We start from the raw sequence: 19,266 nt of genomic DNA on the forward strand, positions 1-19,266 counted from the left end.
CAAGACACAGTCTCAATGTCGCTAGATCTGCTTTTAAAATAATTAGTGCTATTGAAAATGGCCTGCTAATCCACAGCTATGTGCATTCCAGCAAAACAGATGGGCTGGCATTTCTCATTAAAATACAAGACTTAAGTTAGGCAAAAAGTGATAAAACAATTCACTTTCCAAAGAAAAATTTGTGACGTCAACAGCTGTCTGGTGCCTGATTGGACATAACGTGGAATTGTTCTCTTCTCTAAGCCAAAACCAATGTCACTTCCCAATCGTGGGTATAATGAACAATGGCCACCAATGAATCAGCGTGCATCTGGCAAAGCGCAGGCCCAAAAGAACATGGTCACTCAGTAAGTATTTCCTGCTTTGAAAAGAAATGTGTCATCTATAGTATGCTTCAATTTTGAAAAAAGCTTCTGTATCCCTCCTCATTTATCGGATAGCTGGGATTGACTTCCTGATTACAGCATTCTACTCCTCCAGCCAATCCAGCCCTCCAGCAGTCTTCACTATAAACAGCACACCCTATAAATTACTAAAAATGTGTACCTGAATTTCCATAGACCTCTTACAACCTTTCCAAATGGGAGTCCTGAAAAATAACATTTAATAACTACTACTACTTCTGGCAAATTCTGTCTGTGTGCTAGCATGAATTATTACAGTGCCTAAATAAAACACAACGGTAAGATGGTATTTCACTGCTGAATGTGTTACTTGGACAGTCATCTTTCCGGGTAGTCATACCCCATCTTGTGACCTACAGCGGGAGTGCAGGAGCTACCACAGCACTTCTCTTGGTAGTACCCGGCAGACACCTGACAACAGTTTCTCACCCTAAGACAGGCTGTAGCTTCTGTATTCATCACAAAATGAGTCAAACTTCACCTAAAAGTAAAGATTAAAAAGTAAGTTAGCAGCCAGCCGAATGTATTTGACAAAGTTTTACCTACACAAGGAGGAAAACTGCATTTGGGTTCCCCTTTTAGCTGTTGAGGCATCATGATTTAGTTTGTTTGTCTGCCTTACCCAGACAGGCATCGGGTCGCTGTTTAATCTGTTCGTTGCTCTCATTGCCGAGAACAAGGCTCCACGTCCCCCTCTCGCATTTGCGATACAAATCGGCGCCTGTGAAGTAAGACACGACACCACACACTGAAGAACTTCATCAAACTCTATAAACTTTGATGAAATTGTTAAGAACTCACAACGCTTCCATTATTTCTAAAACTTCTCCAAAGACCACGACAGAAAAGCTTACTCACAAAGAAAGACTGACAACAATGCTCTGTGCATTCCCACATTTTTTTAAGGTCTCTCTATCCCAGTGAACTTGTGAAAATTAAGAGACACAGAAAACGGATCTGTGTTTGAAGTTTGGTTTTGAACACAGCATTTCCCTCCCTGAGCTTGTATTAGTCCCGATGACTCGGATATTGCAGACACACTGACAAGCTGAAGGACCACCTCTCCTCCTCAGAAAGACTTTGATGGGCCTTTAGAGGCGCCGTGCACGCCCAACACATGAAAAAAACCCAAACCCCAAACACCCAAACAATCAGGAATAGAACCAGAAAAGGTACTCTGATCAGGTAACAACACACTGACATAAGACTTCCAAGTCAGATTGCTTCTGAAGTAGAACAGGATAAACCCCAAAGGCAGAGAGAAAAGTACAGACAAGCTTTGCCAAAAATACACAATTCACAATAGAGCATTGACAGCGAGCTAGAGGTTTATCTCGCCCAACTGCAAAGTAACTTGAAAAGAGGAAACATTTACAGGGCTGAGGGCTGGGGGTGGGGTGGGCAGCTGGTAGAAAAGCAACTCCTCTTCTTCTTCTTCCCAGCAAGGAACAGGACAAACTCCTTCCTTCAAGAGCTCACTGGGCTTGCAGGGAAGGATGAAGGAAGAGAAAATGCTTCTCTGGTTGCTCCCCAAGTAAACCAGATTCTCATCGGCCAGAGAATGCTATCAGCAAAGCAATTAAAACTCCAGTTGTGTTGCTCATTCAACCCTCTACTTCAATAGACTACAAAAAGTCTCCTGCAATGCTGAGAGGCTAACGAGAGCTCCAGAGAGAAACCGCATGTACATAAAGCCTACTGATCTGCAACCGTTACTCCTTACCCCCTTCAGGAGAGCTTGCTGAAGACAGTGCCACTGCCCACGCTGGTTACCCTATTCTGGCTGCCGCTGGCATCTGTGACTTGCCCGGTGTCCTACTACTTGGCACCACGCAACAGTCTGGATGGCTGCTGTTTGGAAGGAGGTTTGCGTTACCCCTAGCCTCAGATCTTCTGACCAACTTCCAGTCTAAGCAGCTTGTGAGAAACAACACGGCAGCGGCCAGGAGGGCAACAGCCACGGGCCAGAGGGGGTCCAAAGCCCCTAAGGCAGGTAAGGGTGCTAACGAGAACCAGGGCTAGTGGCCGTCCTGGAAAGCCGAGCCACCGCTGGCCCCAAGACTACCAACCAACGCCCGAGCGAGCGCGGGCTGGAGGACAAGCACGGCGGCCTGCCAACGCACGGCCAGCCGGGCCGGCCCCTTCTGAGGAGCAGAGGCCACGCCGCGGGCCTTTGGGCACCTGCTGCACCGGCGCGGAGAGGCCGCGCCTCGCTCAGCCCCGCCGACCACGGCCGCAGCGCTGCCGCCGGGGGCGCCATTTCAAGCCTGCCGCCCCCCCCCCCAGACGCCTGAAATAAATGGCGGAGGGGGCGGAGACCTTCGTCCCATCATCCAATCCGAAGAGAGAGCCCCAGGTGAAGGCGGTGCACTCAGCCCCAAACCCAATGGGCGTGAGCGGCGGCGGATGACAGACGGGTGCCCCCCTCCGCCCGGGGGCCAATGGGGCGGGCGGCGCGGGGCGCGTCGCGCCGTCCCGTGGTGCCGCGGGGCGAGCGGCGGCAGGAGCGGCGGCGACTGCATCCGGGTCCCGGCGCGGCTCCGGGTCACCCTGCGGCAGGTAACGGGGCGGCGGCGGCGGGCGCGGCCCCCGCGGGGCGCAGCCATGGCCCGCGGGGCAGAGCGGCGAGCTCGGGGTAGCCCGCGGGAAACGGCTGGCGGGGCCCGGGGTGCAGGGGTCGGGGCGGGAGCGGAGCGGGGCGGCGCGGCGGGTGGGGCGGACGGGCCCTCTCCTCTCCGTTCTTCTTCTCTTCTGTCTTCTCCTCCCCTCGGGCCAGCGTGGGGGCCTCGGCCCGGCCCCTCCGCTCGGCGCCGCCGCCCCGCGGGGTGGGGGCTGTCCCCGGCGGGCGGAGCGGCCCGGGCCGCGGGCGGAGGCGGTGGCTGCGGCCGCCCGGCCCCGGCGAGAGGCGGGGGGGCGGCCGCCGCTGCCGGGCGGGGCCTCCCCGGCGCCGCTGGGGTCTGCGTTTATTGTCGTTATTCTTCTCATTGAGGCCTTCCCCCCCCCCCCCCCCCGTCCTCCCCCCCCCCTCTCCTCCAGACTAACTTGAAGGCCCGGAAGTGCCGCCCCCGGGCGCTCCTGAGTGGTGGGTTGGCCCCGCCGCGCGCCGGGGATAGGCTGCGGATTCCGTCAGCGCCTGGGTACGTCACTTCCGCTATCAAGTGTGTGGGCCGGGGAGACCTTGGCCGCGGGGGGAGCCGCGTCCGTGTCCGTCCCCCCCCGGGGCCGCGGGGGGAGCCTGGGGGGGGCCGTGGCCGGGGGTCGCCCGCCGTGCCCTTCCCCAGGGCTGCCCGCGCCTCGGGCACCGAGGAGCCCTGCCCTGCGGCGGGGAGCGGTGGCCGGAGGAACTTGTGGCGGGGCAGGCAGGTAGGGGCGGCGGGCAGGGCCGCAGGCAGCTGCGGGCAGGCGGGGAGGGCGTTAGAGACCGGGTGGGCAGGCAGAACGCGGTACGGCGTAAGAAGAGTGAAGTTCAAAACCGAGGAGGCGGACGCTGAAGAAAATACCTCGTGAAATGCACCTGCTTTGGCAACTAAGCACGCTGTCAGCAGGCTGGGGGGTAAGGGGTGGGATCGCACGAAGCGCTTGCCGGTATACGCTGTACTGATCGAAACTAAACGCTTGGGTTATGTTTCAGTATTGTCGTTAGCAGAGTGTGGAATCCGTCCCTGACAAGCGATAATGTGCTTATGGAGACTTTCTTCTGGCCCAGCGCAGTCAGTTTTGGAGAAGGACGTTATTCTATCACATCCTAGTTTTATGACGTATTTCTTGCAGGAGTGGAAACTCAACCTGATGTTCAAGGTTATGATAATCCTCGTTGATAGATTTGCTGTTTCTACTTTGCCTGTGCTCCTCTTTAATGGTGCTACTTTGCGCAGGCAGTTTTCTGACTGTAGTGCAAGCCTTCGCGGGCACGGAAGAATTGCTTCCGTTCAACACGTACGTAGAAACCGTACCGAGCAATGCTTGGGCATAACAACGGGTCAGATTTAATCCCTGCCAGAATTTTCAAGGAAACGAATCTGTGCCTTCCAAAGCAGTAACATCTCTCTAACTTAACTAAACAGCATTTAAGGGTCCGGGCATCCTCTTCCTAATTCTTCAGGCGGGTGAGCATCCCCAGCTGCCGGGGGGTTCACCAAAACAGTTATTGACTGGTGTGGCTCCTGTTGTCAAATGTGACGCGTTCTGTTCACAGCAATGGTCGGGTGTTAAATGGCCTGAACTTACCCCAGGAGCTGTTCACGGTGGTGGCTGAAACTTGCTGCAGTCTTTCCAGCGTAGTCAACATGCGATGGTAGATTTAATAGGGGTTTGTTGTTTTTTTGTCCCTGTAATAGCCAGCTTTGTGAAGAGGGACTTACTAAGTAGCTGTCCTGTGGTATTTTTAATGTAAAAGTGTTGACTGTGGTTTTTGTCACTGAGCTTTTCACCAAGGTGTACTCTGTATATCTCAAATGCTTAACCTCAATTCACGTAGGTCATGCTGGGAAGTAGTTATTTTGCATAAGACGACTGGGGACTTGGCAAAAGGAAGCTTAGGCAAAACATCAGATCACTTGCTTTGTTTTTCTACAACTACTAACAAGCTGTATCCTTCTTTCACTTTCCCTTTTGGTAAATGCCTTCTGTGTTTTCCTCTGTGGTTAGTAGCGGAAAACATCGGTCCATTTGCAAAACGATAAAAAGCTCCCAGGACTTATAAAGGGCAATAGGTGTTTAATTGTGTTGCCAATTAATAACATCACACGGCATTCTGGAAAACATTCTCATGCACTAACTGCGTTATTTGCTGAATTTGTGTAATTATCATATTAACATACAAACTCATGCAGGGGAAGTTAGCCCGCTTACTAGTAAGTGAATAAATATATACATTTGTATATTTATACGTAAGCATGCATTCCTGTTCGAAGCAGGAACAAATAACCAAAACGATGGTTTCCTTTGAGAAGTGTGCTGAGGCCTTTGTAGCGCTTGAAGCTGTAGCTAAACTGAAATGTGTTCATATATGTATTTCTTCTGCCAGTGTACTGACAGATGGGTGTTCAAAAAGGATTTGTGAAAATCTGATAACATCTTAGTGTAGTCGTTTTCTTTACTACGAGGTATTTTCCAACTTCACTGAGGTTTTTGCCATCGTTGTACAGTAATGTATACACAGTAATGTAACACATGCACCACTTACACGCAGATGGTTGAATACTAATGTTGTAAAATCAAGTACGTGTACAAGAAGGTGCTAGGATTTGTATTACTTTGGTTCTTTGTTCATATTAGAAATTATTCATTATGATCACATACTTGTACTTTTCCAGAAGAGTTGTGCTTCATTCAGTGAGTGCATGAGTGGGCCGTAGTGACTTCTAATTTCTTTCAAGCCGTGGTTTCTGGATATTTATATTCCATCTGTAACTCTGTGGTTATCAAACAGACTAATTGAGAATGTGGCAAAGCAGTAATGCTTCATGTTATAATTACATAAAACCAGAATGCTTTGTGTTAAAGCGATTAAATGTAAATGGGATATAGATTTTGTAAGAAAAATTTGGCATTTCTGATTGAGCCACTGGATGAATACATTACTGGTCAAAATCAGTGGTATTAATCTTACACTGTTGTGTGAAAAATCCCAAGAAATACCGTAGCGGACACATATCCCTGTCTAGGTGCGTGGACTTTGGTCCTGCTCGTGCTTAGAGTTAAAGCACATTTATAAATTTGTACAGCATTGTGCGCTGAAACTGCTTGTGCTCCTTTTCTCCTCTTTGTAAAATTTGCCAGTTCAAACAAGTATTCTGGTGTGATTTACGCTTAGTCCAGTGTATTGCTGCTAAATGGACTGGCATGTCCAAATAGAGGTATGAAACTTGTAAGTTTTTGGGCATAAGCAGGGGAGACTCTTAAAAAGGTGCCTGCACTTCAGCTGGCAAGCGTTACATTCCAATGAAAGAATTTTTTGCTCTCTTGGTCAGTGCCTGTTTTTCAGTGCAGGTGAATTTGCTTGGCACAAAGTGAAAAAAAAAAAACCAAACCAAACCTCTAATCTGTTTAGTCTTAAACCTCACACAGGTTTTTAACTTACAGCTTTGACTTTCCTGTTCTGCTTAATTTTATCTGCTGAATTTCTAAAGCTGAATTTGAGCACTAGAGTAAAAGAGTCTTTTCAGATAACAAGCTGCTTACAAATTTAAAATTGCCAAATGGTCTTGTGACAGAAGGATGTACCTACAGGATTGTGTACCTCAAGTTAACGTATCTGTGTATCTCCACGCTGCGTAAGGTAGGTGTCAGTAAAGCACAGTTTGTGTAGGAACTATTCCTTCTACAAACTCACTGTCAGCTTTAGGTGGTTTCTTCTGTGCTGCGAAGGGGACAAAATAGCTGGGAGAATAAAACATTTGTCTTTTAGGATCCCCCGGAGAGGAAAGGATCGCACTGAGAGGAAGCGGGACTTTTGTTATTTCTGCAAATACACACTTTGTTCCTTCAGCAGAGTAATGGATAAAACTTGTAACTACCATTTGAGCTATTTTTTCCTCCTTCACAGGTTGGAGAAGAGCACTTACGTTCCACTATGTGCTACTAACCCAGAACATGTAGATTCTTGAGGCTTTTTTCCCTGTGCAGTTTGGGATCATTTGGGAGGTTTTAAACTTAGAGGTAGCTCAAGAAAACCACGAAAAGCATACTTCAGAGCGCTGGAGCCCATTTAGAGTCTACTACTGTCACTTCTGTTGGACCCGAATGAGGAGCAAGGCTCTAGCCGGATAAGCACTTATTAATACAGAGGAAGGTGCAATCCCAAACTGTGACTATAGAAGAGGAAAAAATTCTAATTCGTACTAGATTTTCCGTGTCGGCAACTGTGTGATTTTACTGAGCCTCTTTTGGAAAGAGGTGATGCGATATGCACGTAGCATGTGATGACAGACAGCGCAGGGGTAGTCGAGTGAAGTGAGGGGAAGCAATATGAAGGATAATTAAGTTTCCATCAATCACGCTGCTCCCTTTCCACCCCCTGCAATCCCCACCAGTCAGACAAGAACCGCACGCAACGAACAAACTGGAGCTTGTGAGTCTGCATGTAGTCGTTTGGGATGCTGGATGTGCAGGTACCGCAGGCGTGGCTGGAGAAGGTGGCAGGAATTCGCTCGCCGCAAGAGTCCGTGGGAGTCGGGAAGTGTGGCTCCGGTGCGGGGGGTGCTACTGAAATGGGGGGCTAAAACTGTGAGGAATTGGTGTTAGTGCTGGTGTTGTAAAAACCCTGGCGCTCCATCGTGTGGTGAAAGCTGTGCGCAGGCTGGAGCCTCAGCCCTTGGCTGCGGTAGGCAGCTTCAGCGGAGTCGTGTTTGGCAGCGAACGCGTTCATCTTTGGCGGTGCCTTGTGAAAGTTGCACAATTACGGTGTCATTTTCTTCACTTTCACCGCTTTGGGGGTTTTGAAATACAAACACATGGCGACTGGCAAAATAGCACTTTGAACGCAGCTTTTAACAAGGAAAGCAAATTAACCATGTATTTCTTAAAAGCTTAAAGTCTCATCGTAGTCTAAGTGTTTACTGCTGAAGGAGAGAATATGCAGGTAGATAACCCTGATACTCTTGTGCATGAATGATACCATCAGCATGGTGATTTCAGTAGCAGGGATGTGTGCAACAGCGGATTCACTTGAAGATGAGAACATCCCAAAACAGTAGAGGCTGCGCCAGGAGCATAATTGGTCAAGCACGCTGTACATCAAGCTTCTCTGCTGCTGTGTGTGCCAGAAAACCTAAATGCATGGTATCGGAGGAGCAGCATACAGCAGGCCTCCAAGGAGACCTGGCCGGTCTCGTTCCATAAAAGGATGTTGCAACTTAGGCGATAGAGTTTTTGAAAAGTGTTAGCAATAACCCACAAGTTAGAAACACTCAAAGCTGCAGGATTACTATAAAGGAGAATACTAATTAGCTAGACTTTGCATGAATACACGGTAAAACCAAAAAGAGCAGAAGGTAACCTGAACTTCTTCCAAAAGAAGATTTTGACTAGAATTTTAATTCTTTTAATGCTATACCCTTCTAAACTGAATAAAAACTGATACCTGAGTGATGTAACACCAATGAATTTGCTTTTTCTGCAATAGTTAGAAGGTAGGTACCTGATGGTCTTTCATAAGGTGTATTTGTTACAGAAGGATTTTTTCCTAGTGTCCTGTGTGCACTTCATGGTCTCAAGCCAGACTACTGTATATAACCACAGCATGACAACTGGAAGTAAGTAATAATGTTTTTCCAAGGATGTTTTTTACCTTAAGTAACAGCCCATCCAGGTGTGTATTAGATGGAAGGCTCTTGTTTCAGGAAGGTGAAAGGAGAGGGATTCTTATGGATTGAGGAGCCGCAAGGACTGAACAGGAAAATCCCATGGTGGCAGTAGAAAATGATGTAGAATTTCCAAGAACAGAACTTGATGGGGAAGTCCTACTGACAATGGAAATGAAAATAAACGCTGTTTGATACGTCACAAGTTGGTTAGGTTTATAACTAACTTGCTTAAAGGTGGTGAAATGCAAGAGATGGCTTTCTAGGTTTACTACAATGCTTGTGTCCTTCAGGCTTAATTTTAAAAAAGGAAATGCAGAAGTGTTGTCTTACCTATTTTATATGTTTTACATTTTTGACATAAGCTTATTGTGTGGTAACACCTACTCAGTTTTTCAAAGGGCTTAAAAAATGTTCAGTACATCACAGAATCCTCAGCTTCATCTTAAAGTTCCTTCTGAAACTGAACATCTGGGACTTCATTAACTTCATGGAATCAATCAGTAAGTAACAAACTGAAGATACCAAGTTGGCTCTCTCTGCAGCTAGACTCTCATGGAGAAATGGGAGTTTTATGGGAATTCTGCTCAGCTGTTGAAGGTTTGGATGCAGGAACAGGGAATTGAAAGGACTGTCAGCTTCCCTACTGGATATCTGCCTGAGAGCAGGACCTCTGCCTGAGCTAATTCAAAGGGATGTAATGTGTGCCAGTGCTTTATAATGGTTTGACTTTGTCCCAGTGCTACTGTTCTAATTTATTTCTGCTTTGGGCATTAGGACCAACTGCTTGTGTCCATCTGTGCATGCTAAAGGATATGTTCTGGTAGGCGTTTAAGTTAGCAAAAGCAAATAATGAGATTTATACCAATTACAAGCAAGATTTTAAGCGTGATTCACCAAAATTTGTCATCAATATTTGTTTAAAGGATTCTGGCATAAAGTGTTGAGGGGGTTGGAAAGTACTTTTATTTTTTTCTCTGTTCAAGGAATAACGTCATCCCTTTGTATATTAATGCATTGGATCACGCGTTGTGTTTTTTGGCAAGGATATTAACATGCATTAGGGCGCTCTTGTTCTATCAAGGCTTTGTTTGAAGAGTGGTCTGAAAACCTCAGTTTAGAATTGGGATGAAGTACTAGTAAAACACGTATTTAATGTTTTAAAAACTGCATTTCTGTAAACATTTTAAATCGGCTTATAAATTACATTGACAAAGCAATCAGTTTTCCTCTCCAGCTCTGTTCTCAAGATGTCCTTGCTAAGAAGGGGATTGTAAGTCATGCATCTGTCTGGCAAGTATTTTGATTTCAGTATTCTAAGACTTCAAGATCATGTTGAGCTGTGTTAATGTAGAAATTGGATTTAGATTTATGTCAGGAGCAGTTAGAGAAACCCACTTGTTTCTGATCTGAAAACAATGTATATTTTAAGTGGCCTGTTGGTAAGGCAGTCTAACAATTAAATGTCAGGGTATAGGCCGTAATCTTAAGGAGTTTTGTTTATAATAAAAGAATCCCTGCATACAGGACTTTATGTAATTTAAGACTAACAGAAGAAGCACAAAATACTCCTTTTGACGGTATGTGATTTTCTTTGAGATATTAACTGTTAGGAGAGCTGAAAAAGGTCACTAGATGTAATATTATTTATTTCTCCAGAATTATAAGTATTTTAAGTATATAAATATATATGGATCATAACTGGTCCATGTAAGTTGGCTGCATAGCTGTGGTCTTAGATTTTATTTTTAAGTTCTAAAGAGGAAGAAATTTATGTCTGCATACGATGTTTCTGACAGACTTTTCTTCTAATTTCAGATGAGAGGTTACATCTGTGGAAAACGAATAGTACTTTAACAGAAGTTTAATGACTGTAGTTGCTGTGACTTCTACAACTTGCTAACTGTGTAACGATGAAATATATTAAGACCCAAGCAATTGGTAAAATTTTGAAATTAAGGAATCTTATCTTTAAAATAACTTTATTGAATGATGGGGGAGCAAGGGGAAGTCTTTTTCTATGATCAGTATTTTACACTGTAAGTGTTGTCTGCAACTAGCCTAACTTGTCTTTACTAAAGCGACACTCTTTCTACATCAACTCTGAAGATGCCTGCACTGTGGGATGAGGTAGTAGGTTGTATAGTTTTAGGGTCATACCCACAACTGGGAGATAACTATACAATCTACTGTCTTTCCTAAAGCAGCAGAATATCAACAGTGGAAACGTAAATTTTAAGCTCAATGTCAGATTCTACTGAACTTCTGTAGTTGTAGTGTTTATTATAGGAGAAAATATTTCTCTAACACCTATGGGTAATTATGTTTAGATTTTTCTAATTCTTGGAAAAGCTAGGTTATCATTCTACATTAATTGTCTCCTCTAAGGAGTAAAAAATTAAGAGTAGATTGATTCCTATATGTGTATGGTGGGGTAATCAAATACAAATTACTGATATTCCAGTTGTGTTGTTTAGGATTGCTAACTGAAGTATCAAATATCCTTTAGAATGAAACTATGGTTAGCTGCTTAAGCTCTTTGCTGAAGTATATGCTTCTCTGTCAGAGTGAGGTAGTAGATTGTATAGTTGTAGGGTAGTTATTTTACCCTGTTCAGGAGATAACTATACAATCTATTGCCTTCCCTGAGGAGTAAAACAAACTGCGGTCCTTTGCAGTCATTCATGTCCGCATTAAGTAAAAATAGATCTGTCAGATAAATTTAGGGTTGTAAAGTATCAGATTTCTCAGTGATAGAATTTGCAGGATTAACAATCAGTGTGAATGGGGCAACCCCTAAATGATATATTTGACTAAAATGACTTTTCTTCCAAGGTGAGTGGCACAGTGCTGGCTGGATGTTGAAAATGTGTATGTTCCTAGATATAGAATGGAATACTCCATAGAGTGGAAATTATTCTAAAACAATTTGGTTTTGAATGTAAAACTACAGGTAGCTCAAACTTGTACATTGTGACTTAAACTGTTTTGAGACCCTAATTTCTATAATACATTAAAATTCCATGATTCCAACTGCTTCATAAAAGTTGGAAGGAAAACTTAAAATTATACTTTATTAATAAGTCTGCTTATTTTTCTCCAACTCTTCTAGCATGTGAGACTTCAACAATGTAATATAAAATTAAAGCATTGAATGGCCAAAATTGACCCCTCACCTTTTTTGGTGTGTGCCAAGTTAGGAAGTTTGAGCATCTAAGATCCAGAACTGTAATTTTTCTCTGAGGTGGTTACTGTTTTTATAAAAAGACATTTTAAGCTTACTGCATTCTTTTTCCTCCTGACATCCTAGGTGTACCCAGTCTAACTGCTTCTGCACTAGCGTGACCAGCTAGCATCTTGCTGTACTAACAAAGAAAAGCATGAAAATGCTTTTTGGGACTGAAGGTTTAGCATAGTAGGTCAGAGTGAAAATGGAGCCATTCATGAATATTTAAGCCCGGAGTGTTAAAACTGGCTAACCACTTACCAAGCAGTGATAACAGTGTAAACTTGCAGTATGTGCCCAGGCTTAAAAGGCAGAAGACCAAAAGCAGCTGGTAAGCTAAACTGACTTCACAGAGCAGCTGCTAAGTAAGAAGAACTGCAAAAAGGAAGCATTGGGCTCCTAGGAAGAGGTAGTAGGTTGCATAGTTTTAGGGCAGGGATTTTGCTCGCAAGAAGGTAACTATACAACCTGCTGCCTTTCTTAGGGCTTTATTATAACACCAGGACCATTTTGGCTCCATCCTAACCTCTGCAGCTTTGGTACATGAAGAGAAATGAGAAGCTGTTTCTAAGTGTATTGAGGCTTAATGAAACCAGTGTATCTGCACCAAACTTGGGTGCAGTACTGCTAGCTGGATTTCAGTATGGTAAAATGCTGCATTTGAGGGTGCACTTGCCATTTTGGTGACATTGGGTTGTGATAAGTAAGAGGCTATGTTTGGGAAGCAACTCCGGAGTAAGATTGAATTCCCTGCGATTAGGATGGAGGTGGTATGCACTTCTTAACGTTCAGTTGAGGTACTAATGCTGTGTACTTAAAACACGTAGCTAGAATACATCTTCCTTTGGCTTTGTGCATTTCAAGTGGAAAAACTAAAAGTTGTCCTTCCCCAGAAGGATCAGCTTGCAACTCACCTGAAAGCTGGTGGTTTCTCAAGAGGTATAGGCACTCCTAATAAAACAAGCTCTCAATCATGGATTATTTGCAGTCTTGCAGGAGGGAATTTTTCAGCTGGTTAAAATGGATGATTGCATGGTTTGTCTCATGGAATTGTATGTTAAAAAGTAGTCCATAATTTTTTATGTAATTACACTGCACTACAGCAATACTTCTGGTAGGGCTTCAGCTGGACAGCCTATACTATGGGATACAGGGACTTTATTTTAACTGGTCATCTTGTAACATTAACATGTTACGCCTACACCAGCCACTGTTTAAACTTTTGACAGTAAGACAGAATCCTAAACATGTTAAGTATGCTTATATTGAACATCCTGTATGAATTTCATTTTACATGTTTGATTTAGTTAATAAAATACAGCATTTTGTGCAACTCTTACAGTGAATGGACTTTACTTTCTCAAAAATAAGGAAGTGAATTTTACAGAAAAACAGTGCCCACATTATTGAGATAAAGTCAAGACCATGTTACAGAAATTATAGTGTTAACTAGAATTAGTGTTAACCAATTATTCTAGTGTTACCTAAAAATTATTCTAGCGTTAACTATGACTTTTATTAAAGAGCTTTGGTACAAGACTTCACTGGGGGGAGCAGGGGAATCCTTATTTATACCATTGCTAATGAATGTGCACAAACTCCGCTTACTCTAGAGCTGGTTTCTGAGCATAAGTTTAAATTGCTGCACAAAAATCTAAGAGGGTGGGCTCTACTAGTCTTAACTCTGCCTTGGTTTTTGCATAAATGCAGCTGGTAAGGTATCAACAGATGAGGTTTAGACAGAGAAACATACCAATAAATCTGATTTTAGCAGTACAAAATACCTTAAAAGCTGTAATATACTTAACATTTTACAAGTAAGTATAAGGAGTATGCTTATAAAAGACGTAAATAATGTGCTAGCCACTACAACTGTGATATTCCCATTGTACCTGATGCATTTGTAAAGCCTCTTGTGAGAGAAGTAAATAGAACTTGGGTCCTAGATGAATATGAGTAGCTCTTTTATGTTAAGTTTGGAGTAATATGCAAGTTTGGGGCTTGATGTGCCTATTTCTGCCCTTCTGTTACTATAACCCTTGATAGTAGCTCTCAGTGCTGCTGGGTTTCTTTAACAGTGTACTTCAGAAAACAAGTAGGTGAAGCTTTTAATTTCTTAGTCTCTGACTGAATTCATCTCAATGTTATTATCAGAGCCAGATTTTTTTTTTTTAAGTGTTGAAAACAGAGCCCCTCTTCAGAGTCCTAAGTGTTTCTTAAGCAAAAGTACCTGAATTTTGGGATTAATGTCTCCATATGCTTTCAGTGCATTGTGATAGGCAGATACTGCAGAGAGCTACTGCAGTACTGGTTGTGCCACATCAAATCTAGCCTCCCATGTGCAGTACTGTAAGTGGCCTTGGATCATGTCTTCATAGAGGAAGGCAGTACTACTCAGTTAATTTTTTAAAGTGGTTAATTAGTTCTTCCTTTTATCTAAGGATGCTAACCCTTGACCCCTATCTTTCTACTACTGGTTCTGTCTTACCTATAACAGGTACAGGCATTTATTTCCTTGTAATTGGAAGCAGCTTGATTAAGTGATAAGGCTCAAACTAGACAGGCATTATGTTGTGGTTTAGCAGTCTCATCTCATCAGGTTATTTCTTACCTTGACTTATCTGTGGGCTCCACCTAGTAAATGGTATCTGCTCAGCAAAGCACAAGATTTGTTTGGTTTTTTCCACGTGTGTATTCAGAGAGGGGGTCCAAAGATGAGGTGACAAGATGGCAAGAATCCTTCCAATAAAGAAATAGAGGTTAAAGAATGCACAGCAAACAGTGCAGAAAAGTTTGCAGTAACAGTAGAGACATGTTTACCACCCATATTGAAGTAATTGTGTCGTGGTGGTCTTGGAAATGTTCCAGTAGAGCTCCAAAAATAGAATACCGCTTCAGTGCAGATCCACATCCCAGGAGAATTATTTCTGTTCTGTGCCCTTCCACGCAGGAAGGTGTGCTCTGAATTCTTCATGGTAATGTGAAACCTGAGACCTGTTTAGGTTTTTCTGTAAGAAAAGCTACTAACAAACATTCTTAGGCTTCTGAAGGGGACTCTGGGCACTTGTGCCATGTTCACAGTATATGAACTTCATGCATTAAAAATTCTCTTCCCTGTGGTGCCTTTTGTTGAGAGCTAGGATTGTGGCAGACAAGAATTTCTGTTGTTATTTTCTATATTTTGTGCTATGCAGAAGATAATAGAGCTTCTAGAGAACAGCTGCCACCATAGGTACATACAGTAGAGTTTTACCCTACCTCAAAAGGGTGTTCTCTACTGGGGTTTCCCAGATTGGTTAGGGGATTTGCATTCTTAACCATGAGATTTTCTTTGTGCTTCTGTATCCAGCCTCCTTCCAACCCGTGAGAACAGATGCAAGGAAATTAACCTTTAGCTGTCAGATGTATATAGAGAGATGTTAGCAACATGCACCTAGAACTTTCATATTATATTTAGATTCCTTGCCTTGATTGCTAGATCCAATATTGTGGTCATCTGAAATGCCATGTCATCCTTATGCCAAAAAGCTGCTCTTGCTCTCTTGGTAACCAGCAGGCTGGGCTCAGTAATAGGTGCATACAGATGGTTCATCTTCTTTTGGCTTTACCAAGCAAACTATGAACCTGATATATGCAAGGGGAAAAAAAAAAAAAAAGAAAGAGGAAGGAAAGGCTCAGATACACTGGTTAAAACAGACAAGTGTGACAAGTTCAGCTGAGTATTGGTGGTTTCAGCTGAGACTCCCAAAAGACAACTGAAGTCCCTCAGGTCTAGAGGCATCAGTGCATGGTGTGGCTTTCAGACCTCTGCTGAGCTTTAAGGAGTCCAGCAGATGACATAGTTAGATTTAGTCAAGAAAGCGGATTTCACCTAACAAGCTTAGTTGTATTTTTAATGACATAGTTCTCTAAAGATGAGTCATGACAGGAGCTACTGGAAGCATTAGATGTCAATGTATGTTTTGTTGCAACACAAGAAATCAGATTTGTTCTTGCTGCATAGATGGTCTTACTGGAATTTGATTTTTATACTAGTTTGTTTCAGACAGTGAAAACCACTACAGTGAAGAGGGCTTATATGCATTGGAAGATAAGACACTGTTCTATTTTGGCCTGTTGTATTAAAGCTATCTTCAAAATAAAGCTATTACAAGTCATATAATGCTACTAAGTACTGTATTTTTGGTGACTGAAAATGTCCTTTCTGAAATAGGAGAATGTTACTGAAAAAATGCTTCCTTTGACAATAAAACTCTCCTATATAAATGATGTTGAGCTGATCAGTAAAACCCAGCACAGCATAAAACCAGAGAGAAGGATTGAATTGTGCAATTGCAAGTCCCAGTTCTGTGAGGGAGTTTAATACTCCGTGTATACATTACATTATACATCCTTTAATACATTACTGTTGGAGATACCTGTAGTCTCAGTACTCGCAACAACTACCCATAAATTGCTAGGTGAAAGTAGTAAGGAGTAGTAAATCAATCCCAGTATCCCAAAATGCTGTCGCACATGAAACCTGATTCATATCTAGAATCTTTAGTGTGTAAGTGGCTCCTCCTGCAGTAGCTCCCTAAAATGAAGAGGGATAAGGAAGAGAAAGAGAGAGGTGTAGTTTGAACTTCCCAGCTCCTGCAAAAGTAAATTTGTACAATGTCAAAAGAGCTAATACTTGGGACTAACATTCTCCCCAGTTAAGCCGTGACTGATGCTATTAGGACCTGGTACATAAAACTAAAGCATACCTTATGGCAAAACAAGTACAGTCAAAGACTTTCCTTGATACTTACTTTACAAGAAAGTAAGACTTGAAGCTGTTTTTAGAGACTGATGTAATACCATCCTGATCATTTCTTCATCAGCTGGCATATAGTGCCCTGGTTGCCTTACAGTACATGCTGTAATGAAAGAGGTGATGCATAGCTGCAGAAATCAATAGACGGACAGACAGCACAAAGAAAATTTTCCTCAGTTTTGAACAAATGCAGTGTATTTCCTTTTTCTGTTCCTGCTTCAAGTTAAATGCAGCTACTGTGGAGAGTACAGGAAAGCCAGCAGTGAACACTACCACTGCAGTGCAAATAAGCGAAGTCAACACATCTGACTGGTCTCTATTCCAGTGGTGGCAGTGGTGAATAGAACAGTATTTCTACTGTTCCCTGCTCCGCAGCATCCCACTTCCGTACTTACTGTACAGTAACACTGGAGATGCTGTTCTGATACAACAGTTTAGCACCAATTCATATATGATATTTCTTGTGCTAGAACAGATGAAAGAGGTAGGTTAAACCTAATCAGACTAATGGAAAAAAACTAAAGGTAAGTAAAACAGTTGGAGCATTAGGCATGTTAATAACTAATGAATAGATAAATAGTGTGAAATAACTAGAGTATATGAGTATCCGAAGGATGCAAATGGAGGAAATATGATTCTTGTTAGGATGCTGTTAAAAAATTTCAGCTAACTGTCACAAAAATTTGCAATAAAGTGTGTAAAACACGATTGTGAAAATATTTTAAATGGATGAATTATCAACAAGCAGCTCTGGAAAGCAGTCCTTTGATGGGAACAGACATGTTTAAACCTTATTTCAGCTGAAGTCAATGGAAATCCTTCCCTTAATCTCAGGGCAGGATTTCAATTTCAGCCCAAGTACATTTTTTACACAAGTGATTGAAATAACGTAAACAGCTAACTCATTATTATGTGAATCAACATATTGAGATAATTATTAGATAAGAGATTAATAATTATTAGTATTTTTTTTTTTAAATCTACTCACAGCTAGGAAAGGCTTGTTGTTTACTGAGTGGGTAGCCAAGCTGCATGAAGGTGGTGATGTGGAAAATGCAGCAAGCTGTTCTCCAGAGTCACCCTGCCAGGCCTGGATCGCTCAGTGGACAGTCGTTGCTCGCCTGTGGTACAAGACTGCGATGATTTTCAGAAGTGACGTTTCCTTTAAGGAGCTTGACCATGTCTGCTTACCCTAACCAAGAATAGTAAGATGCCAGTTAGTAACCATCTAATTAATACAGAGTTAATTACTACAATATTGTTAGTTTATTCATATCGAAGTGAATTAGATCATACGAATCATAGAACCATAGAATGGTTTGGGTTGGAAGGGACCTTAAAGATCCAGTTCCAACCCCATTGCCCTGGGCAGGGACACCTTCCACCGGACCAGGTTGCTCCAAGCCCCATCCAACCTGGCCTTGAACCCTTCCAGGGATGGGGCATCCACAGCCTCTCTGGGCAACCTGTTCCAGTGCCTCACCACCCTCACAGCGAAGAACTCCTTCCTTACAGCTAATCTAAACCTACCCTCTTTGAGTTCAAAGCCACTACCCCTAGTCCTATCACTACATGCCCTTGTAAAAAGTCCCTCTCGGCTTTCTCGTAGGCTCCCTTTAGGTACTGGCAATTCTCAAAGACATTTAAAAAATATTTCTCAGGTGTGTGATGAAGTTTTTACTCTTAATAAAATAACTGATTTCTGTTTTGCATTTCAACCCTGGTTGGACCTGTGTCCCCACTGGATTGCCATGACTCAGCACGCTCCATTGTGTTTCAGAAATTCTGAAACACAGCCAAGAAGTTCCTTCCAAAGATTACCTTGTTAAAGAAAAAGTATCTGCTGTATTGCTTGCCCTTCAAATCTCATTCAGTGACTGCAGATTGTTGTATTTCAAGTAGGGGCAACACAGGAGTTTTCCTGTCAACTTTTCTTAAAATACAGAAAGTAAAATGCCCTCCCCAATCTCCCTCTACTCTCTTTCCTTTGGTTTTTGGAGCAGCACTGTGGTCCTGTGAAATTCAGAGTCCATTTCTGGATCCACATGTAGCACAGCTGTACACAAAGCTTTCTACCTTCTCTGCCAATTCATTTCACTGTTGACTCAACAGTCAGATATCCCAGGTATTTTGAGACTGCATTTGTATGCAGCTGTGACAGTAGCCAAATCTGAGCTGGTCTTGAATAGTGTTTATTAGTTTTAGGGTGACTAGTGTGAATGCCAGTGTTCAGGAACTGATTTCCAAAAACAAAAATTAAAAAATCCTAAGTGCTGATCAGCAAATTTGATACTGAACACAGTGTTTCACTTGGCGGATAGCAGTATTGGGTTGATCACTGTGTAGTCCCTCTCTAATCCAGACAGTTTCCTCCATCAAAACTGGCAACAGAAAATAATCAAATGCTGCTTCTAGATTCAGTACAAATTCTGTGCCTAGATGACTACTAGACCTCTCCTGTGCAGAGCCTTCAACAGCAGAAGAAAAAAGTGAATTGTCATACAAACTGCCACATTTCTTTGTTTCTTTCTGTCT

At 43.0% G+C, this 19,266-nt stretch overlaps 1 protein-coding gene across 3 annotated transcripts; it reads left to right on the forward strand.

Moving 5' to 3' along the window:
- The first annotated feature begins 2,564 nt into the window (after nt 1–2,564).
- On the forward strand, nt 2,565–5,477 carry LOC128136947 (cuticle collagen 19-like). 3 transcript variants are annotated; one of them, XM_052777389.1, is made up of 3 exons: nt 2,565–2,963; nt 3,441–3,541; nt 4,176–5,477. In XM_052777389.1, exons 1-3 carry the CDS (start codon nt 2,811–2,813, stop codon nt 4,192–4,194), a joined length of 273 nt encoding a protein of 90 aa, XP_052633349.1. In that variant the 5' UTR covers nt 2,565–2,810; the 3' UTR covers nt 4,195–5,477. The 3 variants fall into 3 exon arrangements, with proteins under 3 accessions (XP_052633349.1, XP_052633347.1, XP_052633348.1); XM_052777388.1 differs by having other exon boundaries at nt 2,687–2,963; nt 4,036–5,477; XM_052777387.1 differs by having other exon boundaries at nt 2,678–2,963; nt 3,441–5,477.
- The last annotated feature ends 13,789 nt before the right edge of the window (nt 5,478–19,266 follow it).

The sequence above is a fragment of the Harpia harpyja genome, chromosome Z (genome assembly GCF_026419915.1).
Source record: "Harpia harpyja isolate bHarHar1 chromosome Z, bHarHar1 primary haplotype, whole genome shotgun sequence".
In the NCBI taxonomy this organism is placed as follows: domain Eukaryota; kingdom Metazoa; phylum Chordata; class Aves; order Accipitriformes; family Accipitridae; genus Harpia; species Harpia harpyja.